Here is a 15,917-nt window from a genome sequence, read left to right as displayed (position 1 = left end):
ACAGCGAAGCAATTTGATTGGATCTGTCTGCGTATTTGCTGCAAATCAGACGACGTTGCCCATCCTTTTCAAATCATTATTTTTCAGCTGCCGCTTGCTAAATCCTTTAAAACTTGCACTTCATCGAACAAATGAGGTACGTAAACAAAACTTTATTCGTGTCCTAAAAACGGTCACAATAACGGCACATCACTCGAAAACATGAGAAGGATTTGGTTACTGAAATGAATTGGGATGTAAAAATGATTCCAGTATGGATTTTTTTTCAATTTCCGAATAAGGGTGCGTGCCAGCCAAACTCGGATGAAGCAGGGCTTGACAGCAAACTACATTGACATGTATCATGCGGTCCTTTCCATCTCCATGAAATACCTTACAATCAAGCTGAAGTGGATTTCTTTGGCCCGTTTGGTGAGCGCAGCAACTGCTTGTCACAAGGCATGCACGCACGCACGCACGCGTGCCTTTCATTGTCCAGCAACATTAAGAGTCCGCATGCAACTGCTTCATTTTAGCCATGATTTCCAGGCGCCACGAGCCCCTGTAGAGCCATTCCTCACGTTGACTTTCCTAAAGATGACAGTATTTCCTCAAATAGATGGACAAATGCTGCTCCACAATAACCCGATTCTTGACTGTGCCAAGACTCTTAATCATATTTGAGCGTACATTGAGCGGCATACTGACCACAAAGCGGATCTCCATCAGGCTACAGTCGAGCGACTGAACCACACAGCTCTCCTGAACTCCACTGAGCTCCACGTTCAGGCTTTGTCCACACTTGACCTGAGCAAGGGGAGGGTAAGGCCAGACCTTGATGTATTCCTTCACAAATTCCCTGTGGTAAGTGTCACTGATGTCTTCCAAAGGGTCCTCCACTGTCACAGGAAAGCAAGTGAGCACAATGAAATCAAAGAAAAAGTCTGGCTCCATTTTATTCTTCAAGGGGCAGTTCCATTTTTAAAAGGTGCACACGACCCAATAAGATTGTCTCGAATAGAAATGCATGGAAATATGAAGGATGCATCGAAAGATGCCCAAACCTACGAGGTGCGCACACCAGATGAAGATGAGGTATGCCCACATACACCGCCGTTTGATCGTCAGCAAAGGCCAGAAACCTAAACAACAGAGGAATCAAACGGATCATACTTTTGGAGCTACGCAACGCGCATCGGAGATACCCCAACGTACCTCTGACGGTTCTTTCGGATGGGAAACTCGGCCAAAACGCCGGAGCAGAAGGGGCCCTTGTTCCTTGAGCCGATCACCACTCGGGCGCCGACGTACAAGTACTCAAACTTGGGTGTGTTTCTGAAAGCGAGGTGGTGCGCCGAGACCAGGCGCCTGGTGTTGTCGTGAAACTCGACCGCATATTTGACCTTATCATCAGCTAAGGGAAAAATGAAGAACATTTAAGAACAGCCTAGCTCCCCTTTTTCATTTTTGAAGTAGGGTGAGTACATGTCAAAAAAAATAATTAAAAAACAAAAATGGGCAAATATTCCGACCCCCCCCCCTTTTTTTTTTCTTTTTACCTGACAGTGCAACGAGCAGATTTGAGGTCAATGGTTAACTCCTTAATAATACAAAAACAAGAATGCACATTTTCTTTACCAACTTGGATCATGTTCCTCACTCTCCCACGCTCCCAGCACATTTTCGACTTCTTGGCCAACACTTTCATTCCGACTTCAATCTTAGCTTCTGGCACTTGTGCGGGCACCTTACAAGAAAGCTTGCTGGACATGCAGCTTGATGATATGCACACCACACTTTGAACTGTAAGCAGAAGGGACATTTCAAGTGTATGGCATGAAACAAAGCATTCTGGTAATAACAGTACCTTGGGGAGATGGCTGGACATCATTTTTCTTTTCTTTTCCATCATCTGGTCCGGTTGCCTTTGTCTGGCCCACGGAATGACTTTCACTTGAGCTGCTTTTGCGCCTTGTGTTCTTTTCAATGGTCTTACTTGTGCTTGCAGTGCTCCCTAGGCTGGTCTCACTTGAGGAGTTTGGCGTCTCCGGGGTCTTAGCGTTGCCGGCAGTGTCATTTGTAACCGCTCTAGTTTGACTTGATGTTTTTGCATCCTTCTTCTTTTTGTCCACCGGCGGTCCCGATGGTTTTCTTGGAGATGTATTCATCGGCCATTTAATTTTCATACGTCGCCTTTTGTTCGGTGACGGCTCCTCTACAAATACGGAATCGCTTGCACTGCTATCAAATTCGGGTGAAACAAAATCGGAGTTGTGTGTGTCAGACTTGGATGGGGCGGGACTCGAGTGTTGACTGTCACTATGGTGATTTTTGATACGTCGCCTTTTTTTCGGTGACGGCTCCTCTACAAATACGGAATCGCTTGCACTGTTCTCAAACTCGGGTGAAACAAAATCGGAGTCGTGTGTGTCAGACTTGGATGGAACGGGACTTGAGTGTTTACTGTCACTGTGGTGATTGGCAGGATTTTTCCCAGGTATACCCCGTATTTCGCTTTTGCAAATTTTGCTCAAGACTTTCGTTGCCTCTCTAGTTAAAGTGACTTGGCTGTCAATGTCACTCAAGTAGTCTATCTCAGACGCATATGACGGTGAACGGGAGATTCCTGCAAAGCCAAAGAACACACAGGAATTATAAACTCCGCTCACTTGGCGGATATTTGGGCTTTGAACGAATTCAAAATTTACCATCACTTATTTCGATGACATCGTCATCAGAATCGGTGTCTGTGTATTTCCATCCCAGAAAGGCATAGAGTTCCTTCACAACGGCTTCGTATGCTGTCGCAGACCTGCTAGAAAATAACGGGGGTTATACCTTCTGTCAAAGTCAAGATTTGTTTTTTAAATGTACACCAAGTTATATTCTACTCACTTGCTGAGTTCCAGGAGTCGGTCACGCTGTTTCTTGCACTTTTCTAGTTGGGACTTCATAGCATTACATTGCTCCAGTAGATCAGGAGGGGTCACATTCATTTTTGGCACGGACTCCGAAATCGAACCTTGGAGCTCTTCATGCGTCATGGCCAAATCATTCCTATCCATTATCACTGAAAACGATGCACTGTGGTTATGGATAGATAGAGGGGGACAAAAAACAAACAAACAAAAAAAAAAACAATAGGAGACGTATGTATGAGCCTAACGATTTGTGGCACAAAGGTTTAGGGGTGGTCACAGAAGAAACTTGGAATCTGACATAGAATTCGTTATCATGAACTATTGAAATATTACTTTATACGTGTGGTTAATCAGAATGACTTTAAATTTAATGCACTCAGCAAGCGTGATAGCTTCGCTTTTTTTTTTTTGCTTGTTTGCGTTCTGGTCATAGTGACCTTCATATCAGCATCATGAAACAAATGTGTGTAAACAAGGGGAGCAAAAAAATGCGAAAACTACGAAACTTACTCAGCTCTCAACTCACCTTAAAATGGCGGTCGGTAGACGGGTCCAATTAAGCACGTTTCCACTCATTTATCGCATTAACACGTTGTCCGGGCATGGTACTTTAGCGACAAAGTTAACGGCAATACCGTTGTCAATTTTAACCACGACGACAAAAGAAGCCCCTTAGAACACGTTTTTCCCCCAAACTATACGCTGTGACGAAAGGAGTCTTAGTCTTCTTCGTTCATCATTGAAACCGCTGCTGCCCTCCCATGGTCACAAGGACGAATAACATGTATTTGGAAGGACGACGATATACTACTAGTACTTATATTTGAATATTCTATATCGCTACTTCAACTTTTCTTTCCAGAAAGAACATTTCTACAACAGTAAAATTATTTTTATTGTAAACGCTGCAGCATGCATTAAAATATTCATGGTATTGTTGGATAAAGAAACAAGAACTATGTACAATTCCAATTTGTATGTTTTTTGCACTTTTTTTTTTTTAATGTAGCAATTAAAAATGACATAAAATAAACAAAAACAGTGTCTGAGGAGAGGTCATATTTCATCAACGGGTCATTTGTAAGCCAAGGTTTCACTGTATAACATCTTATCGATAGAAAAATGCACAAGATTCTTATAATGATCAACAGAGAACATACTGAACTGTACTTAAAAGTTCAAACTTTTGAAGATATACTAACCTCTAGTGCGTTCTCTCTGTTGCATTAAAACGACTGCAGTTTGTCATCTAAACACCGCTGTTTGTGAATGACTATATACAAAATGTACACGTTTCAGGAAAAAAACTAAACACTAATCACTGGAAGAAAAAAATAAGCTGTTTTTAATCGTCTGTATAGTCAATTGAAATCAAAGGACTCCACCCAAGAATGACCACACTCCTTTGTACAATTCACGGAAGAGAACTCGAACTAAAAGCTATATTAAAAAGTCAGCCTTTCTGGAGAAAGGTCAAGTGTTATTACAATGATGGACTTGTAAGTGGAGTCACATTACTGTTGAGCCGCCTCAGCTTCTCTTCTCCTCATTTCCAAAAACCTCGGCATATGCGACAGCCGTATGGAGCCTCGATGTATCCATTCTTTGTGCTGATTACACTGAGGAAATGACAACATAACCGCAGCGTCAATGGGACAACGGAGAGGACGAGAATTAAGGTACAAAGATAAGGGAAAAAGGTGGCACCAACCTCGGAAACTGCCATTATCAAGCTGGAGTCGACCATCTCTACCTTGCACCTCTGCAGGGTTCCGTTGAACTCCACCGAGGCGTTCTGGCCAGGCTTGTATTGGGTTAAATGAGGGTACGGCCAGTCCCTTAGGTACTGCCTCATAAAACGCTGGTGAGCTTCGTCTTGAATGTCCTCTGTGGGGTCTGGTACTGGTGGGTGACAAAAACAACATTGTAAGAAACACTCAAGAATTCAAGTTAAGACCATGAGAGAATTCAATTCAATCTAATCAAATCCTGTACATTTTCACAGTTCTAAAAAAAAAAAGTCCACAAAAAGGGGTAAACGTGTCAAACTTACATGGTCTGCACACGAGGTAAAATAATGTTAAGCCAACATAGATGGGTCTGTGGTTATCCAGGAACACCAAAAACCTAAAAAGGGATACAGAGCTTTCTTGACTTGGTCATATCAAATTCAATGTTTTTATTCAAACGGCATTTTTTCATAATCACACCTCTCGCAAGGGTTTACTTTCCGATACATTCTCATTTTCAAGCACCCACCTCAGGCGGTTCTTTCTGGTAGGGAGCTCTGCCAAGATACCAGCTCGGAACTGAGTGGTATCCTCCTGACAGTTGACGACCACACGAGCGCCGACATACACCTGCTCCAGCCTCGGCGTGACCTCAAAAGCAATGTGGTGTCCTGACACTAGGCTCCTTCCCTTTTCTTCAAACATAATCTTGTACTTCAGTCGTCCATCTTCTACAATGACAATTCATACGTAAACAAAATAGCACCCACTCGTAGTTCAGGCTTGACTTGACATGTCATCGTCACCTTCCAAAAATAAATGCTAAATTCTTCCCACCTTTGGTAACAACCTCCACAATCTGCCCCCGTTGCCACTTCAAGTTCTTCTTCCTGGCCAGTACGGTCGACCCGACGGTGATTTCCTCCTCAGGGAGATCAGGGCGGATTTTAGTTGCTTCTTGAGGCACATAGGCAAACGCTGAAGAATCAATTATGGGCGTGTGATCTGTGAAAATAGATGTTCGAACAAAAAGGGAATTTAGTGCTCCGAGTAACGCCTACCTCGACCTGGCAGGTCGGTCGGTCGGTGTCGGTACTTACTAATATTGTTGACTTTTTTTTTTTTCTTAGCCTTCGATTTCTTGGCCGACGCATTGTCGGAATCGCTGGATTCATCGTACTGCTCCAAATCAGAATCGGAACTGCTTTGAGATTCATCCTCGCTGTAAAACTGCGAAGGCGTCGGCGGTCGAAGAGCACTGATCTTGTGATCGGGAAGCCGAACCAAAGATACCTCCACTCTTTTCAATAATCCATTTTCCAAACACGTCCTTTTGCATGAATAGCCACTAGTGGAAGGACCAGACTCACATTCAGGCAACTTTTCTAAAACAAAAATAATCAAAAGAAGAATGAATATACAACACGACGACAAACCTAAATATTTATCGGGGCGTAAATTATAGTCATTCAAAGTAAAACATTCATTCATTTATCTTTGCTTATTCTCCTGACGCGTGTCGCTGAAATTGTTTGTCCGCAGTGCTATAAAGCCACCCATAACTTACCAAACTCAAATCGTCCCCTCTTTGCACTAGTTTCTTCGGACTGTAACATCGTTACCTCCAACTGATCGTCCATCTCCATCATTTTCACTAGCACACAAAAGCAATCAGTGAGTAAGAAAAGAAAACATTTCGGGTATAAAATTTAAAACGGTCCAGGCAGAAATTATTTCTACAAAAGAAAATCAAGCATTGCTTGTGAATTTAAATCGAAGGGTTTATTTTCAGAAAACCAAATTCATGATACTGGATCGGACAAGAATGATGTCGCCACCTTGTAGGCTAATAACTGCAATTCAACAACTTTTACAGCACATGATTACCTCTTATTACTCAACGAAGCTGTAATTAAGCATCTATTGACATGATTGAAATGTATATGTTCGAATTGATTGAGAGAGTCAAAGCTTAACTGATCAAACATGTCAAGTACAAAGCGACGCATTTAGCAATGCAGGAGATGTGATTAGCTTACCCGATTTAACGAAACCTCCGCCTTTTTCGGGACTGCGATTTTGGAGCACTAAGAGCATGAAGAGCTCCTTGAAGCCAAGATCAAAGCGTTATCGCCTTGACAACCAATGGTTTATATAAGATTCTGTTTACTGCCAAAGCTCGCTCGCTACTCGTCGTGGCCTCCTTCTTCTTCTTCTTCCGAGTGTTTTCTTCTTCTTCTTCTTCTTCGTCTTCTTCGTTTTGTCTTCTTTGCATGAATCGTTTGACGTTTGTCACACGGCAAAATGGTACAATGTCGCCCTCGGCTGGACAACAATGTGTATGTCGTTAATGTTTGTCATTTGGCATGTGAAGTGCTTTGAGAGCTAGTAGTACATTAATAAATACGATTGAACTTGATTTGACTGTCGCTATTTTTTCGGAACCATATTTGAGGTCAAGTCTGCAGTATTTTCACATCTACCATAGCGAACGGTCAAAGTCTTCAGGTGATCTGCTCCTCCTGGTAGGTGGAGGTGGAGATGGAACCGTAGGGGTCCACCACCATCTGGGCACAGCGCACCACCGTCACCAGCAGGAAGAAGCACAAGAGGAAGAGGAAGAAGAGCGCAAAACCCAGATCCACATCCACCTCCAACGGGGGGGGCGCAGGATGTGTCCCGTGGTCCATGGGGCTGATGAAACGGATTCCTCCCAGCGTCAACTCAAATGTATGCCAAGGAGACGCTGATGATCTCCGTGCTACAAGAGACAAAGATGAAGTGTAGCAATGGAAAATTGTCTATTGCAGTATTTGAACACTTTGTATTTGTCTTCCTTCTGCTACTTTGTCACATCCATACGTATGATCTTAGTGCAGGCATTATCTGTATTTGGAAGGGTACAACCAATGGTGTGTGTACTTTTGACACTCAAGATGGATACAACATTCAAGCATCACAGACATGACTACATTTGAAATATTCAAGCAAAAGAAAAAAAAAAAAAATAGATATCAAACTTACCAGATGGCCATTCTTGCAGTGCAGCGACTCTCGTGTCTCAACACGTGTCGAAACTTTTGGAAAGTTTCACACGCCTGCCGGCGTTAGTCTCTCGGCTCCTTCCTGATAACGTCACCCGCTGTAAGCGAGACAGCGCGGCTTTTCCGCTTACGTTCTTCCCCTCATCATCGTGACACGGGAAAACGAGGAGGTCTGGAAGCTTACCGGCTCACAACTCGGGGAACATTACACGGCGTTTATGTGTGAACAGATTTATGTCCCGACAACTTGAGGGATATTGAGTAGTGACGCTCGTGCAACATTCATGGCGGCCTCCTCTGGATCCGTAAGCCCTTATGAATACTTGAGTGGGAATCGGATAAGTCGGCAACGCGCCGAGTGAATGAAGCGCCCCGCCCCGCCCCGCGCACTTTTGTTCTCCTGTCAAAAGAAGCCTCATCGGGGAGATTTCACACTGTTCAAACGTAGAGGACGCTGAGCTTATGTCTTACAGAAGGTAGCGCAGAATTGACCAGGAGCGATGCGGATGGACAGGAGAAACAAGAGATGCCATTGCAATTAACATGTGGAGCCAGCGGGGTAGAAACTCAACCTGCCACATTAAAATGAACGGTCTTGATGACCGTGCATGTAAAGTGATCGGTCGTCGGCAGCCTGGAAGGGCTTTTAAGGTTGCGGGCCAAAAAACAACACAAGGGAGGAGGGAGGAAACTACATCTCCAGTTTGCTGTGGAAACAATAATACACGAATGCGCTCAACATTTTAGATAGCAGCAACTATATAGCATTGGCTTGAAATTGATTCCTTGACAACAAGATGCCACCAGATGGCGCTAAGACTCTTGCGTTGGCCTGAGCAAGAAAACGGATAATAAAAGTGAGTTATTGAATGACTAGTTCATGATTTTCACACACGTCAAATAAAACAATAACAAATATTTTTACACAAATATTGTATTTATCATCATTATAATATTACACATCAGCAAAACAACAGACTAAAAAAACACTTTTTTTTTTTTAGAGGCAAAGCTGTTTGGAAGGAGCACGTTTAAGTGACACGTGGGGGCTCCAAAGTTGGCGTTTAGCAACAACTCGCAATCCAAACAATAAAGGCACTTGTAAACCACACTTTGGTAAAGGGTTCCTTTAAACACGTCAAATCAAAGTCTTTTTGTTAACATTAAACCAAAACACTGACAAAAGAGCAAACAAAGCCAAACCTCTGCTGAAAATGAATCAGGTCTGTGATCCAAATAGAACCCTATACATATGGTCTGGTCTGGTCTGGTCTGGTCTGGTCTGACTACCATTCAACGGATCCATAAAGTGCATTTTTGGTTACGGAAAACACTGAGAAAAAAAAAGAATAATATTACCGACTCTGTTCCAGCCCATAAAGACCGAACGTTTGATTTAGGTTTGAGTTACGCCAAACTCTTTTGTCATTTAAACAGGACTGTAAAAAATAAAACAGAACAAAAATAAAATCATAAAACTAAAAATATACATTACGCCTAAACAAAAACCCACGTTAAAATGATTTTGGACTGCGGACGCACATTTTGTTGCCAAAAAAGGCAAAGCAACTCCAGCCTCCTCGGCGGCTCACTTTCGCAAAGTGTTAAAATTCTTATTTGCCATTCAGTATTTTGCTAATTGCAACAAACTTTCTATTAGGTGTCAGTATATTGACTTAAATCAAGGTCATGGTCCATCCTAACAACTGCCTATTTGTACCACTGGCTAGAGTGAAAATTAGTCAGGCAATACTACTTCGAGGTGTGTTAACCGATGCCGTCCGGCTGAACCTCAGCAACAATAACAACAACAAAAAAACACTTCCAGGAACATGCGATGAAGCTACAGACAGTGTGGCAACAACTAAATGTGATGGGGGGGAAAAAAAAAAAAATGAAGACCAACAGACCTCAGCACCGAGGGCAGGCACATAACATAATCATGGTCTCCATTGTTCCTTGGTCAATTTCCTTCAGTGATCAGAATGGGGGCTGTTTATGATGTTTATTTTGTTTTGTGTAAGAAATGTTTTTGCGTCGTCACTACTATTGTTTCGATTTGAAGGCGCATGCAGGGCTTTGGCTTCCTGACCTTGCAGTGCTTTCAGCGTCCATTTTTTTGCCGGTTGTTGTTGAGCCGCGTATGGCCGTTGTGAAGGTGACCGTTTTTCAACGTTCTATCGCCGCTGCAGTCTTCGTCTTCCGACTCGGTCTCTTCTTTGTCGCTCCGCTCATCCTCAACTATGCCCTGTGGAAGGAGAGGGGGGGGGGGGGGATTGTTTTGACCTTCACCACACCTCAGCTGGGATTTATTGTAAAACTAAATACATACATCTAATGCTAGCAGCCTTTTGAAAATCCTATCAATGGACTAATCGAACATTCAAACCAAGTTCTGGGAGTAACAATTCTTCGGTAGCTGAATAAATAATGTCATTTTTGTGTTGACTAAATCAAATGAAAAATAATCCCAATTTCTCGAGCGGCGCTCCTTACGTTGCCGGGGAGGAACTTGATGACCATGCGTACTATGAGCGCCGCCCAGAAGATGTGCAGAGCCAGCAGCAACAACAGCAAACCGTTGAAGAAGTAGAAGCCGAAGAAGGGCTCGTAGATGGTCATGGGGTACACCAAGGTGGCGTGTATGATGCTGCGCACAAGAACAGAGCGTGCAGTCAGTCACAAGCGCCTACACTGGCCATCAAAAGCCCATTCAACGCTGCGGGATAATGTGCCTGTTGTTATCATGGAAATTGTTCCGCTGCATACGGCGCAGCAATAAAAAAAAAAGACTCATGTCCAAAGCCAAATGTTCTGAAAGTCTTGCGCAATATGATTTTTACCAGAAAGGGAAAATTCCCAGGCGGGTGATGATAAAGACCACAGCGAAGACAACGAATATGAAGTTGCACGTCCTCTTCCAACCGGCATAGTTGAACATCTTGGCTGACTGAGAGACACAAGACGGGAATGCACATCACAGGGGGAGGAGCATTCGGTGCCTCGAGATGGCAGACGCCACACAACGTCAAAATTCCATCTCAGTCGGATGTCTTACGAGGAAGGTATCAATCACATTGAGGAATAGCAAAACACTTGAGAGTGCTACTTTGTAGCAATTGTCCTTTGAGCCCAAAAGGCAAACAAACGCTGATGTGTATTTTCCTTCCGCCAGCGAGCAGGGTGCAATAATACCTCCATGAGATAGTCAGAGGCATCGTGCGCCAACATGATCAAAGTCCCTCCCCGGATGTAGTTGACCAGCCAGGAGAAGCCGACAAGCACGATGGTGGCAACGTGGTGAACTATTTGCTCTTTGAAATCCTGCAGAGAAGAAAGCCAAAGAAAGCAAAGACGTCGACGGTGCTCGGTGACTCATTGCCAAAGCTGTCTGTCCGTTACTGATGGATGTTCCGCTTTGACGAATGATTAACTCGAGCGTCGCTGTGGAACGTGACCAAATGACGATAAAATGAGGAAAAGGTCCATTGAGGCAACAGTCGCAGATCCTGTTTCAACACAACAGCATCCCGGAAAACCACACCAAGTTCCGTTCAATCTCGGGTGACAAAATGGCATCGCTATCAGCGACTTCATCGCTTTCAATCACGTGACAGAACGGGAGCACCACGCCCGGGCCGATGATGTCACTTTTTAGCTATGGCTCCATTTGGAGGAAGGCTGGCTACGGCATCTGAGCGACTGTCATCGGAACAACGTGAAGCTGCTGATCTCGAGTTAGCCTTTAGTTGAATCGTTTCATCCAAGATGAATTGCCGTCGCGTTGACGCTCATTGCGGCCATTGACGGACGGCGGAGGCGCGTGATTAGGTAATGCAACAATTGTTGTCACCTGCCTATTTGCTTTGAGCGCTTCTGCCCTGTATGCAAAAAATGGCAAAGCTGTCCGCGCCGCGGGACCTTTTCCAGCTCTGCTCGCTCCAGTCACACTTAAAGCCACAGGGCACCTCGTAAAAGAAACACAACACCAGTCAAGTGTCTCCGACCGGCTGATATGACGTGGCGGGCCTTTGTCAAACAGGAAATACTTTGCCATTCTCACGGTCTACACCGTACAAGTCAAAAGCCTCTGGTTGTTGTGTGCCCTAACTATTGAGGGCTCGCTCCGTGTGCCTTACCTTACGCTTGACGTCAGACGCTACGCTCACCAGCAGGGACACGTAGAAGCCCAGTTCAATCATGTAGTACCAGTACTGAGATGCTTCCAGTGGCTGGACAAAAGGGTTGCAGATGTGGCGTGTGATTTGACGGAGAATATGTCCAATACAAAAATGGCCGCGTACGAAGAAAGGCAGAAAGAAAGAGAGAAAGAAAGAATGCAGCATACCATTTTGGGAAAGTTATCCCACATCCTCTTCATATTATAGAACCATGGTTTCTGAGAGGGAGGGGAGAGACAACTGTTAGGATCCAGACGGGACATTTGTGGGCCATTTAGATTCCGCTTGAGTGCAGATCAATCGAAACGTTGCCATGACGACAACAACATTTGCAAAAGGATAACTTTAGACTCACGTCAATAAGCGTTGCCAGGCCAGCAAAGAAAGCAAAAAAGTAAAAGGTAAATCTCCAACTGGAAGAGAAAGTACATTTTTACATTGAGGCACATTGGTAGCACTTTAAGTCAAACAGACCTCCAATAACTACTTCCCTTCTACCTTACTTCAGAAGGATAAAGCATCACACGAGTGAAACGCAACTTGGTTGCTGGGCCGATAAAAATGAAGAAACACACACACACACAATGGTTTACACTGAACAGCATAAGAGTCGTAACTACCTGGCTTCCTGAAACTTTTTAATCTTGCTGGGACGGTCCTGGTTCCGCCGCTGTTTGAACCATCGTTGGACCTGTTGCACTGAGTAGTCCGTTTGTTTACTTAACTTTTCTAAGGAGCCCTGAAAAGGAGCAGATGTCAGTGCTGACTGTCACGCCAAATAACACATCAAGAACGTTGTCGCTTTGCTCCTCTCTTGACCTGCGTGGGATGTTTAGACATGCTGCAGAAGTGGGCCTCCAGCAAAGGATTCAAAGGAGGACTAACACGCCTTTTGTCTTTCACTCCCAGCAGGGACGCCAAAGGAATTGCTACCCACCTGAAAAAGGCCATTTGTCAGAAAAGAAAAAAAGGCCCTTACAACCAGGACTTACCTTTCAAATACAGGTCTGATGACCAGGAAGCAGATGGCAATAGGGACGAAAGCCCAAAGGTCCGGTAGCTGAGGTAGGACCACATCGGGGTCCTTGAGGTCGGCCCAACCGAAGCCTTCAGGAAACCAAATCCAGTCTGCCCATAGACGCTCGCTTAGCCAAGACAACATCCTGCTGATTGAAAAACACGACACGTCGTTGCGGGGAAACTAAAGCGCTCATATGTGCAAGATGGTACTTTTGTTTCTTGTTTTCCTCCCCTAGACTGAAGCAAATGTAAATGCTCAAATGCTTCATTTCGCCATTCGTTTGAAAATGGATTCATCATTGCACATCGAATTGAACGGTCTTCTCAGTGAAGTCATCCAACGAGTTAGTCAATAAGTCCCTCTTGGGTGCACCGTGTCACATTTGACACTTGAATAGGAATCCTATTTTTCAATCAAGCCTGTGTGCGGAACAAAACTTTTCAATAAACTCCACAAACAACACAAGATGAAAACATATTCGAGTAAGTATTCGAGACGATTTCATCAAATACTCGGGAGAAAACATTGGCGGAGATATTCTGAAAATCTTTGTGCATTCATGTGCAGCATTTATTGGCAACCAGTTGGACAGCATTTGACTGACTGCACCGACAAGGAAGCGTCAGCTCAGTTATACACAATTACCGAGACCAAAGAACATCATTTTAATGTTAAGCCGCTGAGTCAAACTGGAACACCACGTGACTGACTGCCTCTTACGAATGAAAACTTTTTTTAAAACACCCTTTGGAATGAGCATGGCGTCATGTGAGCCTTTCGTCATTCAGTAACTCATCACACAAATTTACCGGCCCTAAATGTCCTTATAACATGTATTTTTAAAAATACCACTCAAACCAATCATTTTAAATGTATATTAAAGCCTTGCCAGGTAAGGTAACATGTAAAAGTTGCTCAAATTCTGTAAAGGAGATGAACTAATTAGTCATCCAAAAGGGGAAAATAGTGTGGACTTTCAAACCCATTAAATGCTTGTCATAAAGTCACCATGACCCTTTCAGGAGAGTTCTCATTATGTTAATCATCATGAGTATTTCACTGATCTCTCATTTGTCATCTAGGTTGGAGACACTTAGTTAAAATCATTCAGCATTACGTCTGAACTATTTGATATCCTGGTAAATATGTTTGGTATAAGTGGATGAAAAGCAAGCCGCTTGACTTGCACTTTTGAGCGTGGTAGGGCTCATTTGGGAAAGAAGAAGAAGAAGAAAAAAAAAAAACTTCGGTCACAAGTGGATCCAGGATGTAACGCTCCAGGAAATTATGAGCTGAATTTAAACTTGACTAATTCTTTGTTGTATATCAACCTGGTCGGAGGAGCATCCTGAGGCTGACTTTTCAAGCCGAACTGTGGTGCTCCAACTTGCAGCTTTCTACGCACTTTGCGTAAACACTTTGGGAGTGGTTCTGTCCAAAGCAACCGACACGCACGCACGCACGCACGCACGCACACACACGTGGCGCAAGCGGGGAATCTCGAACATAGCGGAACCAAACGTTGAGAAATGAGAACGCAATCAAACAAATGGTCTGCCCTAAATGGCCATGGCGCGTGAAGAATAAAAATGGAGCAACTTTGAAGCGGTGCGTCGCACTGTACGTTCAAAAACTTTTTGGCGTAAACTGAATGAACGTAACAGACCCATATTCGAAACCTAACAACACATTTCGTGAACGCCGAGGGAACAATTAGCTATGAGGAAAACTTTGCAAGTTGGGCTGGTCTTATCGCGGTTCTCCTACAAGAAAAAAAGCAAGTGAGAAGACGACAAGCTTGGGCCTGCTAGCTCAACTTTGATGATTAGCTCTTTTCCGCCTCGCTCATTTTGCAAGCTGTCACGGGTGCTCTTATGCAGTTGGTTCAATAAAAGCACGCGCCAAACTATTTCTGAAAGGATAATCAAGCGCCAGTGGTGTTCATTGTCTAACTTTAAAAAAGGAATCAATGGCCAGGTTGAATTGGGGAAAAGCGTCCATCGAGTAACGGTGCAGCCGCCAACTTACCTTGTCAGACTTTATTTGATAGGGCCAGATAGTGTTGTATTCGGCGGTTCTTTGCAGCTGCTTGTCCTCTTTTCCTGCTCACGCCGAGTGAATTTCATGCGCGCTTCCCCATTCAAGGCACTTGTGAACATTCAATTGAATGGCAACAGCCCGTTCGTTTCCCTCTTCAGCTCAGGTTCGCCTCATTCTCTGGGCTGGCGGGGTGGCTGGCGGGGTGGCTGGCTGGCTGGCTGGGTGGGTGGGGGCAATCTGTCGCACTTTGACTTCACAGCACTCCTCCTCTCAAGTGGGGATTTCAAGTCCGGCAAAGTGCAAAGAGGGGCGATGCGTTGCCTTTCTCTGTCATTTCGCAGTCAGTTATCAAGTCGGGCAATGAATATTAAGGTGGTTTAGAGTGAGCCAGCCGGCCGGCCGTGGGCGGGGAGCAGGCTGGGGAAAATGACGCGAGTGACACTCGGAGAAGGACGAGCAGTGAAGATGAGCTGCACTTTGGTGCCACTAGAGGGCGCGCACCACCCCGGCTTAATTCATCATATGTGAATTCAAAAGCATTCATATGCATTTATTGGTCGCCATTTGTCCACACTGAAAACGGCTCGAGGCGTAAAAACAACACAAAATAAAAACGTCAGTTCAACTCGTGCTAAATTGTCTTGTGGGGACACGGCACATAGTACTAGTATTTTTAGTATTTTAGGTCTATTCAGATCCAGAAAACTATTGTTCTATAGGATTTTATAATTGTATTCATATTGACTATTTGTCTCTTTCACAGCAGCTTGCAGCCCAGAAATGAGGCCGTCATACTTCAGACATGCCACAGAAGCGTGTTTAGACACATCAGGCCAAACCCAGAATGCTTTGGCAGACCAGAGCTCCAAACACTTTTCCCCCATCCACTCCATATTCATACAGTCACAATAAAACGTGTGTGACACACAACAGTCTTATTGTTCTTTATTTTAGCCGTCTTCTCTCTATTAAGTTCCTTTTTATGGAGAAATGGCACCAAC

The 15,917-nt window shown here is 44.1% G+C and overlaps 4 protein-coding genes across 8 annotated transcripts; all 4 read right to left on the bottom strand.

The window, feature by feature from the left end:
- Positions 1–137: 137 nt before the first annotated feature.
- Positions 138–3,665, bottom strand: LOC148379666 (uncharacterized). Of its 4 annotated transcripts, none has more exons than XM_088365673.1 (9): positions 3,427–3,665; positions 2,875–3,063; positions 2,688–2,791; positions 1,847–2,605; positions 1,618–1,782; positions 1,195–1,393; positions 1,048–1,121; positions 688–878; positions 138–570 (listed from the first exon to the last, which is right to left on the bottom strand). In XM_088365673.1, exons 1-9 carry the CDS (start codon positions 3,474–3,476, stop codon positions 484–486), a joined length of 1,818 nt encoding a protein of 605 aa, XP_088221799.1. In that variant the 5' UTR covers positions 3,477–3,665; the 3' UTR covers positions 138–483. The 4 variants fall into 4 exon arrangements, with proteins under 4 accessions (XP_088221799.1, XP_088221798.1, XP_088221802.1 ...); XM_088365672.1 differs by having other exon boundaries at positions 2,688–2,794; positions 3,427–3,664; XM_088365676.1 differs by having other exon boundaries at positions 2,688–2,794; positions 2,875–3,049; positions 3,427–3,664.
- A 105-nt stretch (positions 3,666–3,770) lies between these two features.
- On the bottom strand, positions 3,771–6,875 carry LOC148379665 (histone-lysine N-methyltransferase SETDB1-B-like). The gene is made up of 8 exons (XM_088365682.1): positions 6,670–6,875; positions 6,198–6,284; positions 5,731–6,015; positions 5,468–5,635; positions 5,160–5,361; positions 4,954–5,027; positions 4,612–4,802; positions 3,771–4,519 (listed from the first exon to the last, which is right to left on the bottom strand). The coding sequence occupies exons 1-8, from the start codon at positions 6,725–6,727 to the stop codon at positions 4,415–4,417; spliced, it is 1,170 nt and encodes a 389-aa protein (XP_088221808.1). The 5' UTR covers positions 6,728–6,875; the 3' UTR covers positions 3,771–4,414.
- Positions 6,876–7,026: 151 nt separating this feature from the next.
- On the bottom strand, positions 7,027–7,981 carry ctxnd1 (cortexin domain containing 1). Its single transcript, XM_088365687.1, has 3 exons — positions 7,859–7,981; positions 7,655–7,772; positions 7,027–7,391 (listed from the first exon to the last, which is right to left on the bottom strand). Exon 3 carries the CDS (start codon positions 7,318–7,320, stop codon positions 7,135–7,137), a length of 186 nt encoding a protein of 61 aa, XP_088221813.1. The 5' UTR covers positions 7,321–7,391; positions 7,655–7,772; positions 7,859–7,981; the 3' UTR covers positions 7,027–7,134.
- A 609-nt stretch (positions 7,982–8,590) lies between these two features.
- On the bottom strand, positions 8,591–15,350 carry cers2a (ceramide synthase 2a). Of its 2 annotated transcripts, none has more exons than XM_088365685.1 (11): positions 14,905–15,350; positions 12,848–13,018; positions 12,675–12,792; positions 12,476–12,594; positions 12,211–12,268; positions 12,023–12,073; positions 11,814–11,906; positions 10,870–10,998; positions 10,518–10,624; positions 10,171–10,324; positions 8,591–9,922 (listed from the first exon to the last, which is right to left on the bottom strand). In XM_088365685.1, exons 2-11 carry the CDS (start codon positions 13,015–13,017, stop codon positions 9,779–9,781), a joined length of 1,143 nt encoding a protein of 380 aa, XP_088221811.1. In that variant the 5' UTR covers position 13,018; positions 14,905–15,350; the 3' UTR covers positions 8,591–9,778. The 2 variants fall into 2 exon arrangements, with proteins under 2 accessions (XP_088221811.1, XP_088221810.1); XM_088365684.1 differs by having other exon boundaries at positions 12,848–13,021; positions 14,905–15,349.
- Between the last annotated feature and the right edge of the window lie 567 nt (positions 15,351–15,917).

Source organism: Syngnathus floridae, chromosome 21 (genome assembly GCF_059516105.1).
Source record: "Syngnathus floridae isolate MCC-2025c chromosome 21, RoL_Sflo_1.0, whole genome shotgun sequence".
In the NCBI taxonomy this organism is placed as follows: domain Eukaryota; kingdom Metazoa; phylum Chordata; class Actinopteri; order Syngnathiformes; family Syngnathidae; genus Syngnathus; species Syngnathus floridae.
The sequence above is the reverse complement of the archived record's forward strand: the minus strand, read 5'-3'. Positions and strand labels throughout refer to the sequence as shown.